Source organism: Rhinichthys klamathensis, unplaced genomic scaffold (genome assembly GCF_029890125.1).
Source record: "Rhinichthys klamathensis goyatoka isolate OS25496 unplaced genomic scaffold, OSU_Roscu_1.1 h1tg000477l_1, whole genome shotgun sequence".
Classification (NCBI taxonomy): Eukaryota; Metazoa; Chordata; class Actinopteri; order Cypriniformes; family Leuciscidae; genus Rhinichthys; species Rhinichthys klamathensis.
The window spans coordinates 209,754-225,293 of NW_026606965.1; the positions used below are offsets into that span (position 1 = coordinate 209,754).

At 36.4% G+C, this 15,540-nt stretch overlaps 1 protein-coding gene across 2 annotated transcripts in view; it reads right to left on the reverse strand.

The window, feature by feature from the left end:
• The window catches only part of cnksr2b (connector enhancer of kinase suppressor of Ras 2b), a 41,069-nt gene that overhangs the window by 21,174 nt on the left and 4,355 nt on the right, over positions 1-15,540 (reverse strand). The window contains exons 2-4 of one of the 2 annotated variants that reach the window (XM_056237087.1): positions 7,388-7,551; positions 4,322-4,524; positions 499-586 (exon numbers count right to left, since the gene is read on the reverse strand). In XM_056237087.1, coding sequence (XP_056093062.1) covers positions 499-586; positions 4,322-4,524; positions 7,388-7,551 — 455 coding nt within the window. Of the gene's footprint in view, positions 1-498; positions 605-4,321; positions 4,525-7,387; positions 7,552-15,540 lie in introns of both variants that reach the window. The other variant, XM_056237086.1, reaches the window with a different exon arrangement.

Here is a 15,540-nt window from a genome sequence, read left to right on the forward strand (position 1 = left end):
ACCAGATCTCAACCCAATAGAGCATCTTTGGGATGTGGTGGAACGGGAGCTTCGTGCCCTGGATGTGCATCCCACAAATCTCCATCAACTGCAAGATGCTATCCTATCAATATGGGCCAACATTTCTAAAGAATGCTTTCAGCACCTTGTTGAATCAATGCCACGTAGAATTAAGGCAGTTCTGAAGGCGAAAGGGGGTCAAACACAGTATTAGTATGGTGTTCCTAATAATCCTTTAGGTGAGTGTATATATATATATATATATATATATATATATATATATATATATATATATATATATATATATATATGTTAACAAGTTTACTTTGGCAGCCCTAAAATGCTTTTTGGATGCTTTTTGGAGCTTGAAAAATATTTTGGGTTTGGAATGAAGTGGGAGTTAATAAATTACAAAAATATTCATTTTGGAGTAAACTATCCCTGAAAAAAAGATGAAGGTGATATGTTAATGTTATAATTGAGTGTTTCAGTCCATACCTGCTGAACTATTGTGGTCAACTCCAGACACAGCTGAATCACATTATTCCTGGTCATGGAGTAGTCTGCTACGGCAGCGAACGGAGACCTGATGAAGAAATAACATCTGCCATTAACCATTAGATCACTTCTAATCACAACCATTTTTTATGTATAACCTTCCTCGCTGTTGCTGCACTGCCAAAGCCGAACTGAGTCAGGCAATGGAGGACATTCATGATGAGGAATGAGAGCTAAAAGGAGGTGAACCAAGTAGCATGTGGAGAGGGAGGGAGATGAAGAGTAACAAAAACAGAGAGAGACAGATAGACAGCGCTGAAAGCGAGAGGAGAGAGAGGATTTTTCGCTCCAATGCACTAATTCACAGAGGCTCAGGCAGCCCCATCACACAGACTGCAAAGATCACTGTATTTCTATCATTATGAGAGTCTTTAATTTAGACCATGCTGTTCCCTTCTGTGACTGTGGCCATAATAAAAAAATTTTGGTCTGATTTTGTTAATATGCTAGAAGCATATTATTATTATTACAGCATACATCTTTTTGCTAAATATGAAAAGTACAGTATGCATTTATATTACAGAATAGACTGGGCTCAACAGTAAGAAACAATAAGGCCTGGTCTGAGTATGTCAGATTTTTACTTGCCATGCCAACATTTTCATGGGCCCCAACAAATTTTAGTAATGTATTTTACACACTTCTGTTCAAAAGTTTGGGTCAGTTGTTTTCCATACTTTTCACTTCTTTTATTCAACAAAGACAATAAATTGAACTGAAGTTAAAGACATGTATAATGTTAAAAAGGATTTCTATTTCAAATAAATGCTGTTCTTTTGAACTTTCCATTCATCAAAGAATCCTGAAAAAAATGCATCACATTTCCCACAAAAATATTAAACAGCACTACTTTTTTCCACCATTAATAATAATAATAAATGTTTCTTGAGCATCAAATCAGCATATTAGAATGATTTTTGAAGGATCATGTGACACTGACGGCTGGCATAATGATGCTGAAAATATTTCACAATATTACAGTTTTTACTGATCAAATAAATTAAGCCTTGGTGAGCGCAAGAAAATCTTATCAAACCCAAACGTTTGAACAGTAGTGTATGTGCCCTCAAAATATTTTAGGAAATGTTTGGTTTTCTTTACCGTTATTTTCTTTGTATCATAAAAACACATATACATGATTATCTTTGTCATTTTCAGGCATGTCCTGCTTACAGCTTCAGTCAACAACTTTATTCGTTCCAGGTCGGTTCACAGAAAACGTGTACGTGAACACTTCATATAGCCTATCGGATACCAGCAATGCATTGCAGTGTGAAAGACCCAAGACATTGACTAGAAGAACCGATCAACTAGTCGACTAGATGGTATAAACCTTAACCCAGAAAATCCTCTCTATAGAAGAAAGTACAAGGGCATCATTTATCTTAATGAGTGCACTGACCAGCATATCTGACTCCAGGGTTCATATCTTACACTGAATAATTAGACTGTAACATACTAATATGATCACCCAGGACAACACTCCTGCTGTCATCCTGTCTGGGGAGAATAAATGAGGGAGACCTGGAGGCCAGGAATAATCTAGGGAGACGCAGCAGCAGATTAATTGCACTCACAAATTATGAGTGTGTGCGGTTAGGCAGGAGACTTGGCGTACTGCACTAACGAGGAGGCGTGGCCAACGAGAGCTTTAGCTGATGAAGGAATTAATGCAAACTCACAAAAACATGACCTTGTGCACACACACTTGAGAGACAAACAGAAGTGCTTAGCAGACACGCTGGCCGCTTTCAGGGCCAGCTCTTCCAAAACAGAAGAGACTTACGTAAGCTTTTTACTCATCTTTTGTTTGTCAGCTGATTGCTCATGGGTGTTACATAAGGAAATCGGCATGATCGTGTCATCTGTGGCCTCTCGCATGACCTCACTGATGGGTTCGAAACAATGAAGCCTTTTACCCGAGATGAGCGGTCATGTGACCGTACGCATGGTAGATAAAAGAGCAGGATTACTGAGGCTGCTTTCATTGAACTTTGAGTTTGCTTGTAAATAAATACAGCAGCCCTAAAAGTACTTGGACACATTTGAATACTTTAAATGTATTCATTTAATTGCCTTTACAAAATATCAATTCATGTGGCATCTGCAAACCAATTTATCCCAACTAACTTCATTTCAATATATCTATTGTTTTATCCTCAACAAGTATTTTTATGTGCACACAAATGTGCTTGTGCTACCTTTAAATGCAAAACAATCTATCTTTAAATAGCAAAAACATCCATACATTTTTAAGTCAACTAAAGTGTCCAACATATTAATATTTTAGTATTTTTTTATAATTAATAACATTTTGATTTAGCTTTTATTTCTAGATTTTCATTTTTCAATTTTAGTAGTTTAAGTAATTATGTTATGGCCTTTTTTTAATTTTTATTATTTTTTTTATATTTCTATTTAGCTTTATTTTTAGGTTAATTAGTAATTTTAGTACCACAACTTAAACAAAAAATAGAAATCTTGCATTGGCAACTAACTGAAATAGATGAAAGTTTAAGTTTTTATCTTTTTTATCTAATTTTAACATTTTATTTACATTTAACGAAAACAAATTTTAGTAGTTTTAGTTAACAATAACAACCCTAGTGAATTTATTTTATACTTAAGCACAATTTATTCATATGTACTTTAGTATAACTAAATGTATTTGTGGTCTGTTAAATTGGAACAACTAATGTTGTACTAAATGCATTTTAGTTGTCCAAAAGCAGTGCTGAAGTTAAACTAAAGTTGTATTAAATATACTTGTTTGTGCTAAAGTGAAACTATTCAAAGTATACCTAAGTACACTTTAATACAGTATCTACTCTTGTATTTAAATTTTGATGTGCAAAATTCACTCAGCATAAACTTTTGGTGACATTACATTTGCAATTAAATTACACTAAAAGAGTATGGAACATACATTAATAGTATACTGATAACAAGCTGAGGTCATACTATCCTTTACTTGTAGTGATTTTAAAACACATTGTAATGGCATTCGAAGTAAACTAGAAGTATGCTAGTGGCATCATTATTGTGTGCTTCAAATGTAATAAAGTAATCTTTATAATTTATGGCACAGCTTAATAATTTACCTTTTACTGACATTTTACAGACACCCCCCAGTATACCAGTAAACTCACTTATCAGGAGAACATCAGTTACAATGGGAACAGCATGTACATGAATGTAGGAAACACTACGGACTGGATTCGAACACTCGGTTTAGCAGTTGTGCGACCACACAGGTATGTATTATGCAAAACTGGGGTTACTTTGTGTTCTTTCTATACTGTTACAAGTACTGCTATAAGCAAACCGATTTCTCCATCAATTTATATGGATTTAAAGACTGCGAATTGCAGAGAAAAGTCTCAATATAGGCGGTAAGCGGTGCGTGAAAATAAACGTGAAACTGTATAGAATGCGTTGAACTTGAAGCTGTTGAAGAAATTGCATTTGTAAAAGGTATACTTTACTAATTAATTTGTAGTGCACTAAGTTTGTATGCTTGATGAAAGCATGAAATAACTAGTGTATTTTCAGTTAGTACATAGACATGTCAAACAATTTTTAGTATACCTATCATGAAATAAATCTATTTTAAATACAATTCAGTATATTTATTTTTCACTATAGGGAACAATACTTTTAGGGCCACTATATATGCAGCTGCACTGTTTAATGTTTGAAAATGTGTCTGTATGCATATCTGTGTTGAGTGTGGGCTGTGTTTGCGCCTCTTTGCAGGACTAACCTATCCAACCAAGCCAGGAGGCTCTTGGCGGCAGCGATGAGGTCCACTACAGAGGTCAGAAAGTCATTGGGAAGTTTTCGGGTGGCTCTGCCGTCATAGTGACCGCCCCTCCGCCGGCCCGTTATGAAGTTCTGCAGGTTCTTGGCTGATGCGTTCAACTTATGGGTCAGAGTCTTCAGGTTCTCTGTCTCTAGTCCATAGTTCTGAATAAGAAAGAGCAAGAAAGACCATCACAACCTCCAAGAAAGAGCTAAAGAAACTTTATGTGAGCATGGCTAAACTATGATGATAAAAAAGGCATGTCCTATAAATAAACTTTTTTAAATTTTCACTTATGCTCCAGCTTCTGTAATACTGTAGCTTACTCTATAAACTCTGCAATGTGGTACTGTATATATTATTGGCTCTTGTGTGACAAATTGCTTGTGATGTTCCACATTTGTAAGTTGCTTTGGATAAAAGCATCTGCTGAACGATTAAATATGGATGTAAATGTAAATGAAATGGGGGAAGGTAAAGGCAAGGTCATAGGCACTCTGTGATGCAGTCCAAGTTCACTGAGAAAAAAAGTAGTTTGAGTGGTTTTAAATAATGGAGGAAATAAAATGGAGAAGGAGAAAAGGGTCCCTTAAAGGTACACAACCCACGCAACATTAAGGTGAACTTAACATCATAGTTCAAGTGAAACTTAATAAATACCTTGCTATAAAAATATATGAATACATCAATATATATACCGTTCAAAAGTTTGGGGTCGCAATACGATTTTTATGTTTTTGAAAGAAGTCTCTTATGCTCACCAAAATTGAATGTATTCAACCTAAAATACAGTTGTTATATTGTGAAATATAATTACAATTTAAAATGACTGTTTTATATGTTAATATATATATAAAAAATACATTTTAGTAATTTATTCCTGTGACGGCAATGCTGAATTTTCAACATCTTTACTCCAGTCTTCAGTGTCACATGATCCCCCAGAAATCGTCCTAATATGCTGCTCAAGAAAAATTTCTTATTATTATCAATGTTATTATTAATAAAACGTTGTGCTGCCTAATTTTTTGGTGGAAACTGTGATGCATTTTTTCCTTTTTTTATAAATATAAAGTTCAAAAGAACAGCATTTATTTGAAATATAAATATTTTGTAACATTATAAATCGCTCTACCTGATACCCCCTTACGGCCTATACTCCACATGACACCACATAGTACGGATCTCCCAGAATGCCTTGCTGCACACAAAAGCCAGTGGGGATCTGTCATGCAATGGAACCAGCATGAGGGACAGATGAGTAATCATATTTAATGCAACAGGGCTCCATGTTGGACAAACCCAGAGAAGCATTACATAAGAAGCTTTCAGGGACTAGCTGGGCTTAAGCACATGACATAACAAATGGTGGGAACAAATAAGAGGAATACAGGGGGCCAGTTTGCAAAGGCAGTGGCTAATATACCCCCATTCACCCTCCTTTTTCTGCCCTCTTCCTTCATCCGCTCAGGACTGCTGTGTTCCTTCTCTCACACTTTTCTTCGCTCTCCCTCAGAGCCTTTCTCTCCTGTTTTAATTTGTTTTCCTTCTCTCACCCGACTGCTGCAGAGTTTTCTACCCACTCTGCCCACACAATCTTTCAGTCGCTCCACCTCTCTTTCCCTCCTTCTGCATAAGCGTCCTTATTTCTCTTGTACCCCATCAGAACAGCCTGGAAACTGTGTGCAGGATGACAGTGGGGAATGGAGGGATTTTCAAGGATTCAAAGTGTTTGTTTTGGCTATTATAAATTGCACAGGATGCAATTACCATAAACATAGAGGCAGCATGGGAAAAACAGGGTCAGGTGCTTCAGGAATAAAAATAACGTATAGTGGTTGAGTGATTTGGGTATTTTAATATCTACAATAGAGGTTTTTAACCTTTTTAATGACACGGACCCCCAAATATGATGATCCTCTTTGCTTAGATCTTAATTATGCTTATCCACATGCTATTTTTATTCATTTTGACATGTCAAAAAATATATAGTAAATTTTTTTTTATATATTATAAATCTTTAGAATTTATTTAGAAAAATATATTTACTTTTTCTATCCACCATCAGGATACTTTTAGAAGCATAAACCTGAAGAAAAACTTTAAACTATGGCTGCGAATAGAAAATAAAATTCCTCTCATGATTTCTGACCAGTCTTTAGAAAGCAGAATTAAAAAGTAATAATATGAAATTCTGTATATTTGAACCTTTTATTCATTTTTTGCTTTTTAATCTATTTTATTTAAAAGTTTTTCCTTTTTTCAAAACCCCTGATCTATTGAACAAGGTGGATGTAATAAATGTACATAATACAGCTTACATAACAGATTTACTAACAGCTTGAGCCAGCGCAAACCCTCTTTTGGCATTAAAAAAACTACTGTCAGGATTTACTAAAGACAAGCAGTGAAAAATTAGCGCTGAAAAGGCGTGGAATGGGTTATTTTTGCGGCTGACCTTATTGCATATGCATATACCATTGTGCATATACAAAATTTATGGGAGGAGAGTATTTAAATGAATCATGCAAGGTGATTTACTAAGGTTTGCGCGGGTCAATTTACTGGTATTTGCGCCATTATTTACAGCCGAAAAAAGCATTGTCTTAAACCAGACGCTAGTTTGCGCTGCCCTTGATAGATTGTGCTGGTCATTATGGAAATGATTTGACTGTGTTCTTGAATTTGCGTGTCGTCAGTAGATTGCACGCAGAACTTTTCACTCCCATCCGCACTTTTTGGGAATTACGCTCTCATACTAATTTGTCCTGTTTAGTAAATCTGGCCCTAAATCATGGAATATAACATAGCTGTAACACTGTATTCACCAATCTGCATCCAGAACCATAACTACGCATCTTGTAATTGCTATTATGCCGTTTCAGTTATGTTATTATAAAAACATAACACCAGCGAAATAAAGCGAAACATAATGCTATAAAACTCATTTACTCTGTAAAGCAGATACAATTTGTGTTTGTTGAGAACACAGTGCACCTGTGTTTGTGTGTTTGCGTATGTGCTCACCAGTGCACAAAGCAGGTCCACAGCCTCCAGAATAAGTTCCTGGTGGCCGATTCGAGAAACACCCAGATCTTCAAGCTCCTGATGTGTGATTCTCAACAGCTGTTCACCGCCCACCTTCTCCTGCTCAAAGTTCTTAATGTACTGCTGCAGACAGTCATCCAAGCCTTGAAAAGAGCAACAAACAGCAAGATGAAGACATCATTCGCATCCTGGAACCTATGTATTCATTTACAGCTTAATTTGCTTAATCTACTAAGAGTTATAATCTGATTAAATATGACTAAAACAGAGATTATAAGCAACTACAGTCTCAAATATATCTCCCAGCATGAGAGTGTGGGAGCCGATTGCGTGTTTACATGGTTACCATCAATGTGTACAGCACACATAAATATCCTCTCTATGACAGTAGTGAGGGATTGTGAAAATTTTGGCACACAGCTGTTTAAACAGACTTTATTTTGTGGACCGATCCAGGCACACAACTTTGAAATGCTTTGCTGTCATGAACAGACGTCAGTGGACTTCAAGCACTATTGTCACTAATAAGGGAAGACCTGTTTGGCGAGCGCTAGCTGTTGTCTAGGAAACACATGCCTCCCCCGTGCCCCCTACCCTTCAACTATACTGATCCTTCACTATTGTTTTCCTCTCCCACAGATTCACACAAAATACATCATATATTTATAGAAGAGAGACATAAATTATTTCACATGTTCAGCTGAACCAGAAGCATTGTGTTGCTTAAGTACAAGCAAGGAGGTAGTTGTGCTAATATATAGTACAATCTCTCTCTCTAAATAATTGTGAAAATAATATAAACTCTCATAAGGAAAACTTTGTGCCACAGCTTGCATTTGCAGTTTCTTTGCGTATCATCTTGTGAGGTGGCATTTGTTATCAGCGTGCATCGACATTTCAACAACAACAACAAACACGATGTCCGATTCACGGACAAAAGACAAGTTCTTTGAATCAGTTTTTTTTTTAATGACTCAGGCAAAAAGATTCACGAAAAAGCTTTAAATTTGCTCACGAGTTAGCGGTTTAAATCGGATTAGTTTAGTAAGTTGTACTGGGTTCACAACCAACTTCCACACTGAACTGTTATATAAAACTTATAATAAATTAATAAATGGCATTTTTAAAAATTAATACAATATTTTACAAAACCATTCTCAGAGCTCTGTTGGGACTGAAAATAAACAATTGTCTCAAATGCAAAAGAAAAAAAAGCATCCACATGCAGTTTCTTAATATATTAAATTTTAAACTGTAAATTAAATTAAATGCAAATTTTGATTTCATGTAAATTAAAGAAAAAACAGTGCGAGCCTTGATGTCCGATTCACAAAAAGACTCTCAATGAGTCAGTTAAAATATATTCACAATATATATTCAGATTCACTCAGTGAATACTTCAGAGCCGTACTGGATTCACAACTGACTTCCTTACTGAACCGAGAGTGTAATTTAAAATGCAAAACATATAATAAATAAATAAAATATTATTGTTAATTTGGCAACTAAAATGTAATTTGTCTCCTACGTTTAAAAAAAAATCTTTAATTTCTTATTTTTATTCTCACTGTGTAATTTTTACTTTTTGTAACTCTTTTATATGTATGTGTGTGATTATTTATATAGAAAATGCTCTGGAGGAGACACACACTGTATGTGTAAATAAAGTTTCACTAGTTTATGCAGAAGCCGGCCTCCAATTTTAAAAACATTTTTTTTAATGTTTTTATTTTTATTTTTAATTTTTATTCTCACTGTGTAGTTTTTACTTTTTGTAACTCTTTTATATGTATGTATGTGATTATTTATATAGAAAATGCTCTGCAGGAGACACACACTGTATGCGTAAATAAAGTTTCACTAGTTTATGCAGAAGCCGGCCTCCAATTTTTTTATATTTTTTTTTATGTTTTTTTTTTTTTTTATTCTCACTGTGTAGTTTTTACTTTTTGTTCTTTTATATGTATGTATGTGATTATTTATATAGAAAATGCTCTGCAGGAGATGTATGCGTAAATAAAGTTTCACTAGTTTATGCAGAAGCCGGCCTCCAACAAACAGCACCTTTACCTCAGCATTTTCCATGTTCACTTCCTCCCAGCTCCCTCCTTCTGTCCTCAGCACTATTCATTTCCTCTCCACCTCCCATAAATTCCCACACAGACTTGCATTTTCTCCTCCATGAGGTTTCATTATCTGTACGCTCATTTCACAACAAAAGACGAGGATGCAGAGCATGTAAAATGTCCCTTTCATCAAACCCCTGATATTCATCTCTCTGTTGCATACATCTAATGGACCGTGAGGAGAAAGTTCAGATACCGGCACGGTTCAAAACTGCTGAAAGCGAGCGTTTCACGGCTTTGCATGCAATTTGAGGGCTTAACAAATCCGCTTCTTTACCAGGCTGATCTAAACCCGTTCCAAATGAAGGAATCATCACGTTTGTCGCTGTAAGTTGCTATAGAGACGGCATAGGGACGGGAAGAGCGTTTGAGTAGGACCTCATTACCAAGACAAAACTGGAAGTGAGATGAGAAGCTTATATGCGAGACGTTTGAATAGACAAATAAATAAATAAAGAAACATCTTACATCGTTTTACTATTCAGAGATTTTAGCTTTTGTGTGGCGTTTGCATTGCAATGCTAATGAAATATTATAGAAATATTATTATTAAGACTCCAAATGGTTCTACTGCAGTACCAGTGGCATAGATATATTGTACCATGATGACAGATTCATAACAGAAACAAGTGGGGAAAGGCAAACCATTTTTTTCCATCATTAAAAATAGCAACATGAAACTAAGTGTCTTTTTTAAGTCTCTTTTTTTGCTTTGTTTTACTATTCCCAATAGTGAGTGTTGCTTTTCTGTGGCTGAGTGAGACAGGCCAGCTCACACAGCGCCAGTGTACACAAACAGTAAACTCATTGATTAGGAGGACATTAATCTGCTGTTAATTGCAGCCGTTGTGGCTAAACACTACAAAGAAGAGCGCCGCACGTTCATCTGGGACCATTAATCTCTGTCAAGCGAGGCGGGTGGTCGGCCAACAGCTAGAACCGAAGAAGATGAAGCAAGAGGGTGAGAGTGTAAGTAGGTTATGGAGTGAGTAAGTAATGAGAGAAAGTTGTACTGAAGAAGAAAATCTGATTGTAGCTTTACAGTATATTGACTAAGGTTGCTTAGAAGCTGGTCCAATTCAATCATGACCTGAAAACCTCTGAACTGTCCTGAATCCATGATTTGGCAAACAGTGTGGCCCAGAACTGAAAGAGGGATTGGGAGTTTCGTAACTCTCTAAGCAATGGATGATTAGAGTTAGATGGATAAAATGAACACTTTCTAAATATCCCTTTTTAGATTCATCGGAAAAAAAAAATGTAATCATTTACTCAACCAGTTTCTTTCTTCCTCTAATGGATAAACTGTGTTGGTCCCACTTTTCCATGCAATTGCAGTGAATTGAGATTGGAGCTTTCAAGCTTTAAAAAAACCCTGAATTTCCAATCAATTCCAATACAATTCACATATTTGTTTACTTGTACATTACATGTATTCCAAACAAAACTTCAGCGCATACACAGTGCCAGTCGCCACATTCGGAACCGGAGGAAGCCATCGCCATAATGTCACCGGAGCTATTGTGAGTATAATTGTCCTTTTATCCTTGATGACATCTAAAAAGACACCTGGCATATACAGTACCATGGCCCTGAGCATGTGCGCAAGGTATTTTTAAATCCGATTGAGAAAGTAGCCAATTCAAGCGTTTAAAGTTTAAAGGTATAGTTCACCCAAAAATTAAATTTCTGTCATTAATTACTCAACCTCATGTCGTTCTAAACCCATACGACTTTCGTTCATCTTCGGAACACATGAAGAACATTCTGAAAGCTCTTGGATTTCATTATAAATATCTTCATTTGTGTTCCGAAGATGAACGAAAGTCTTATGGGTTTGGAACGACATGAGGATGAGTAATTAATAACAGAATTTTCATTTTTGGGTGAACTAGCCCTTTAAATGATTAATTTTTTCGAATTGATCAGATTATTTCAGGTTTACACCACCCCTTCCAATCTGATTCAAATTTAATTGGGATCGAGCTCAATCAGATGGATTGAGGTGTAGAAGGATTTTAAGTCCGATTGAGCCATCAATCAGATTACTAACGGATTATTTGGCTGCATTTAAATGTAGATAGCTAACTCTGATTTTGAATGAATCATTCAGCCTGGTTTTGTGAACTAGATCAACCAAATCACTGATAAAGAATACATCTCAAAAGAACAAATCGTTCACAAGTTAGACATTGCTCTTTATTTCATGTTGACCATGACAACTGAAATATTGTCCAAAAGAAAGTCCATGAAGGTGCCATGATGATGCAAGAATTTTCTTTTTTGGGGAACTATCCCAATAATGTTATTTCTCAGTGCTATTATGCAGGGATCTGCTTGTTATTTGCACACTGCAGCACACAGTTATTTTACAGTGTCTGTCAACAAACAGCTCAACAGTCTGTGTCTGGTCAATACGTGTGAAATCCTGTTGCACTGCTCAGTTAAATAGATTAGTAAAACATTCATTTAATCAAGGCTATATTTAAGCTCCATTGTGTGCAGTTTTATTGGATTTACTGCCATTATTCTGCTAAGAATGACGCCAAGGGGGGGTTCAGAGTGAGTCACAGGAAGCACTGAGGGGGGCAGGAAAAAAAAGAGCATTGAGGGAAGGTCACAGGGCTCTTCTGCTGTCGGGCCCTCAGAGGCATCACCTGGGGTCATCACCACTGAACTGTATGCTAATGTTAGAGCTGCAACATGGTAATCGCAGTGTGCTAGGAAACAAGAAAAACACAGCATACACCATGAATTTACAAAGAAAATGTGACAAAATATTCAAAACAGAACAAATCTTTTGCTGGAGCCGTGGTGCAGTGGTAGCGCTCATTGCTCTTGACACATTAGGGACAAAGCACTCATAGTCACAAGGGTGGTGTGTGATTTGCATCCAAACCACAACATGACCTCATCCCACTAACCCCTCTCACTGGACTATCCAAAATATATAAATAAATCTTTCTGGTTGTTGTTTGCTCCCTGTGAATGTGCCATCATTTGCAATATATGTTAATGTGCTAAACATTAGCACATATAGTGAAAAATAATTCAAGATTGCAAAAGTTTGGGTCGGGTCAGTACGATTTTTTAAATCTCTTACGCTCAACAAGGCTGCTTATTTGATCAAAAATACAGTAAGAACAGCAATATTGTAAAATATTATTACAATTTAAAATAACTTTTTGTATTTGAATATATTTTAAAATGTAATTTATTCCTGTGATGGCAAAGATTAATTCTTAGGGGCCTTTACTCCAGTCTTTAGTGCTGCTCAATATTTTTGTGGAAACCATGATAGATTTTTTTCTTGAACAGCATTTATTTGAAATAGAAATCTTTTGCGACATTATATATGTCTTTACTGTCACATTTAACCAATTTAATGCATCCTTGCTGAATAAAAGTATTAATTTATTTCAACAACAACAACAACCAAACTTACTGACCTCAAACTTTTGGATGGTAGTGTAAGTAAAATATACAATTTATTAAATTACAGTGGGAAAAAGTAAAGGAAGCCTTGCAGAAGTCCCTGTGTGACATTTACATCACAATGCATTGTATTTGTTCAGATTTATGTTTCTATATTATGTGTATTAGGTGGCTTATGTTGTTGTGTTGATGTTTACTCATTTATTGTCATGGATGTTACTCTGACCACTGTAAACCATCTATACATGTTTATTTTAGCCACTGTCAGAAAGTCCAGTTTTTATGTACTTTGTCAACTCAAAATGTTTACTTTGACCTTAATTATAATGGTTGTTTTCAGTATATATTTTAAGGTACAAAGCAGTTTTAGTAGTTCAGGTAGGTTGGTAGAGAACTACTATACTGTACTACTGACCCCCAACTGTATATTAACATTATATCAGTTATTGATACATAAAATATACAGCTACCTCCAATCCAGTAATGCCTGAAACATTTGTGATTTGTATTTTTTTATCATGCATTTTTGGCAACCATAGCTTTCCACAAATTTCTAATCATACCACTAATTTCACTAATTGTTTAGACGTTACCATAATACAACTAGTTACAGCATGGCGCAGGGAAGGGTGCATCACACTAACAGTTTATGCTGGTCAGATCTTTCTCATACCTTTAATGGTATCCAAAAAAACTTAAATAAGCAAAATGATTGCAGTCCTAGTTGACAAATTTGTGCTATTGTGTGTGGCTCAGTGTGGGCAGCATAGCCATGCAGACTTACTTCGTGCTGCATAATGCTTTTAGCTTAATAAATGCTGCTAAAGGGATATTTATTCATTCATTTTGTCATCACCCTCATGTTGTTAAAAAATTCATCCGTAGAACACAAAAGGAGAACATTAGTAGAAAGTTCACGCTGCTCTTTTGCATATAATGAATGCAAATGGTGACCAAGTGCAGTCAAGCTCCAAAAAATGTAAATATAATATATGGAACATAGCAATGTGTCATATGATGACAGATTTTTTTGTGCAAGGATTGTGAGTGAAACTTTGAAGGCATTATTACATGCCGCTGATCATAAGGCTCTAATGATCACACAGATATTCACAGACACCATCAGCCCATAGGGGTTTAACACAGTCTTACACTGATACACATGCATATAAACACTTTATCTTCTGTCTAAGCAGCTGATACAGCAGCTTGCAGGTTTTTTCTGCACATAACAGACAGATGCCGATTAAATTCTTCAGCTTTTTAGAAGCAAACATCAAGAAAATGTCTGAAGCTTACATTTCTCTCTGACCCTCAGGAAGGGTTAACTTACAGAGCGACAATGTGTACTTGTGAGCATGCTTTTAGTGTGCAAACAGCATAAGAAACCCTTTCTGGCATTCCCTTAGGGAGGAACACCGCCTCGGTATAATTCTTTATGATTCCTACACTGCCTTTTCATCTCGCTAATCCTTCCTTAACAGTTTAGATTTGCTCAAAATATAAGGATGTTTGCACTTTAAAAAGTTTCCAACCTCTAGATATTTGCCTACATGTCTTCACCGCGCATATAGACTGTGATCTAAATCACAAAGCATGTACTAAATCAGCTATGTTCCGGCATAACACCAAAATAAAATGAATAACACATTAAATCACACAGCTTATTATCGTCCATTTGAGCCATCGCCATATTTACCCACTCTAACACATCACACGCCATCTGATTAACTAAGCTCAAGCCAAGACATCCACACGTGCAGGCATACAAGAGCACATTGTTGTACGTTTAACAAAGCTGGTTATTGCTGAAAAGCACACCTGCAGACATATTCTCACACAAGCATACACATTGAGTACCAAATTCCTATTTTGTGAATCCTCACGGGGAGGAATGAGATGGAGATGCTGATCAACCTTTTTCAAAAACATAATAACTTAAAGGCAAAACATTCAGCTAAGTGGAACACTTTCCTCATTTTAATTTCAAATTACTGTCTTCTTCTCTTTTCTCAGTTCATCCAGAACTCCTGAGCAAATGAACCAGTCATTTAGACTCAAATGTGTGTGTGTGTGTGTGTGTGTGTTAAACCTTCTGCCCGTCATCCCTGTACCTGTGTGAGTGATATTAGTATGTTTATATTGGAGCTTTTTGCATGTTCGCCTTTCTTCTACCTACACCACACCGTGACAGAAGAACGGACCATAACAACGGGACAAGATGGCCATCTCATCACCCCTTCCAACTCCACCAACCGGCTTCTGACCTGTTTCCAGGACGGCCGTCACATTGAGGAATATGTCGCCGAGTTCCTGGAGCTCTCTGATGGGGTAAGCTGGGCTGATGATGTCCAAAAAGTCTTTTGGTGTGGGTTGGACGATCATCTATACCAGCAAGCTCCAGCAGCAGCGATCCCAGGTACGCTCGCCCAGTACCTGGATCATGTGCTGTGGTTAAGTGGTTCAGCCTTCACCGTAGGTGAGGCTGATGATGACATCGCCACTCAACCACCAACACCAGCTATCTTCTTCGCCACGCTTCCTGTCCTCGTCCAGAGTCATGAAAATGAC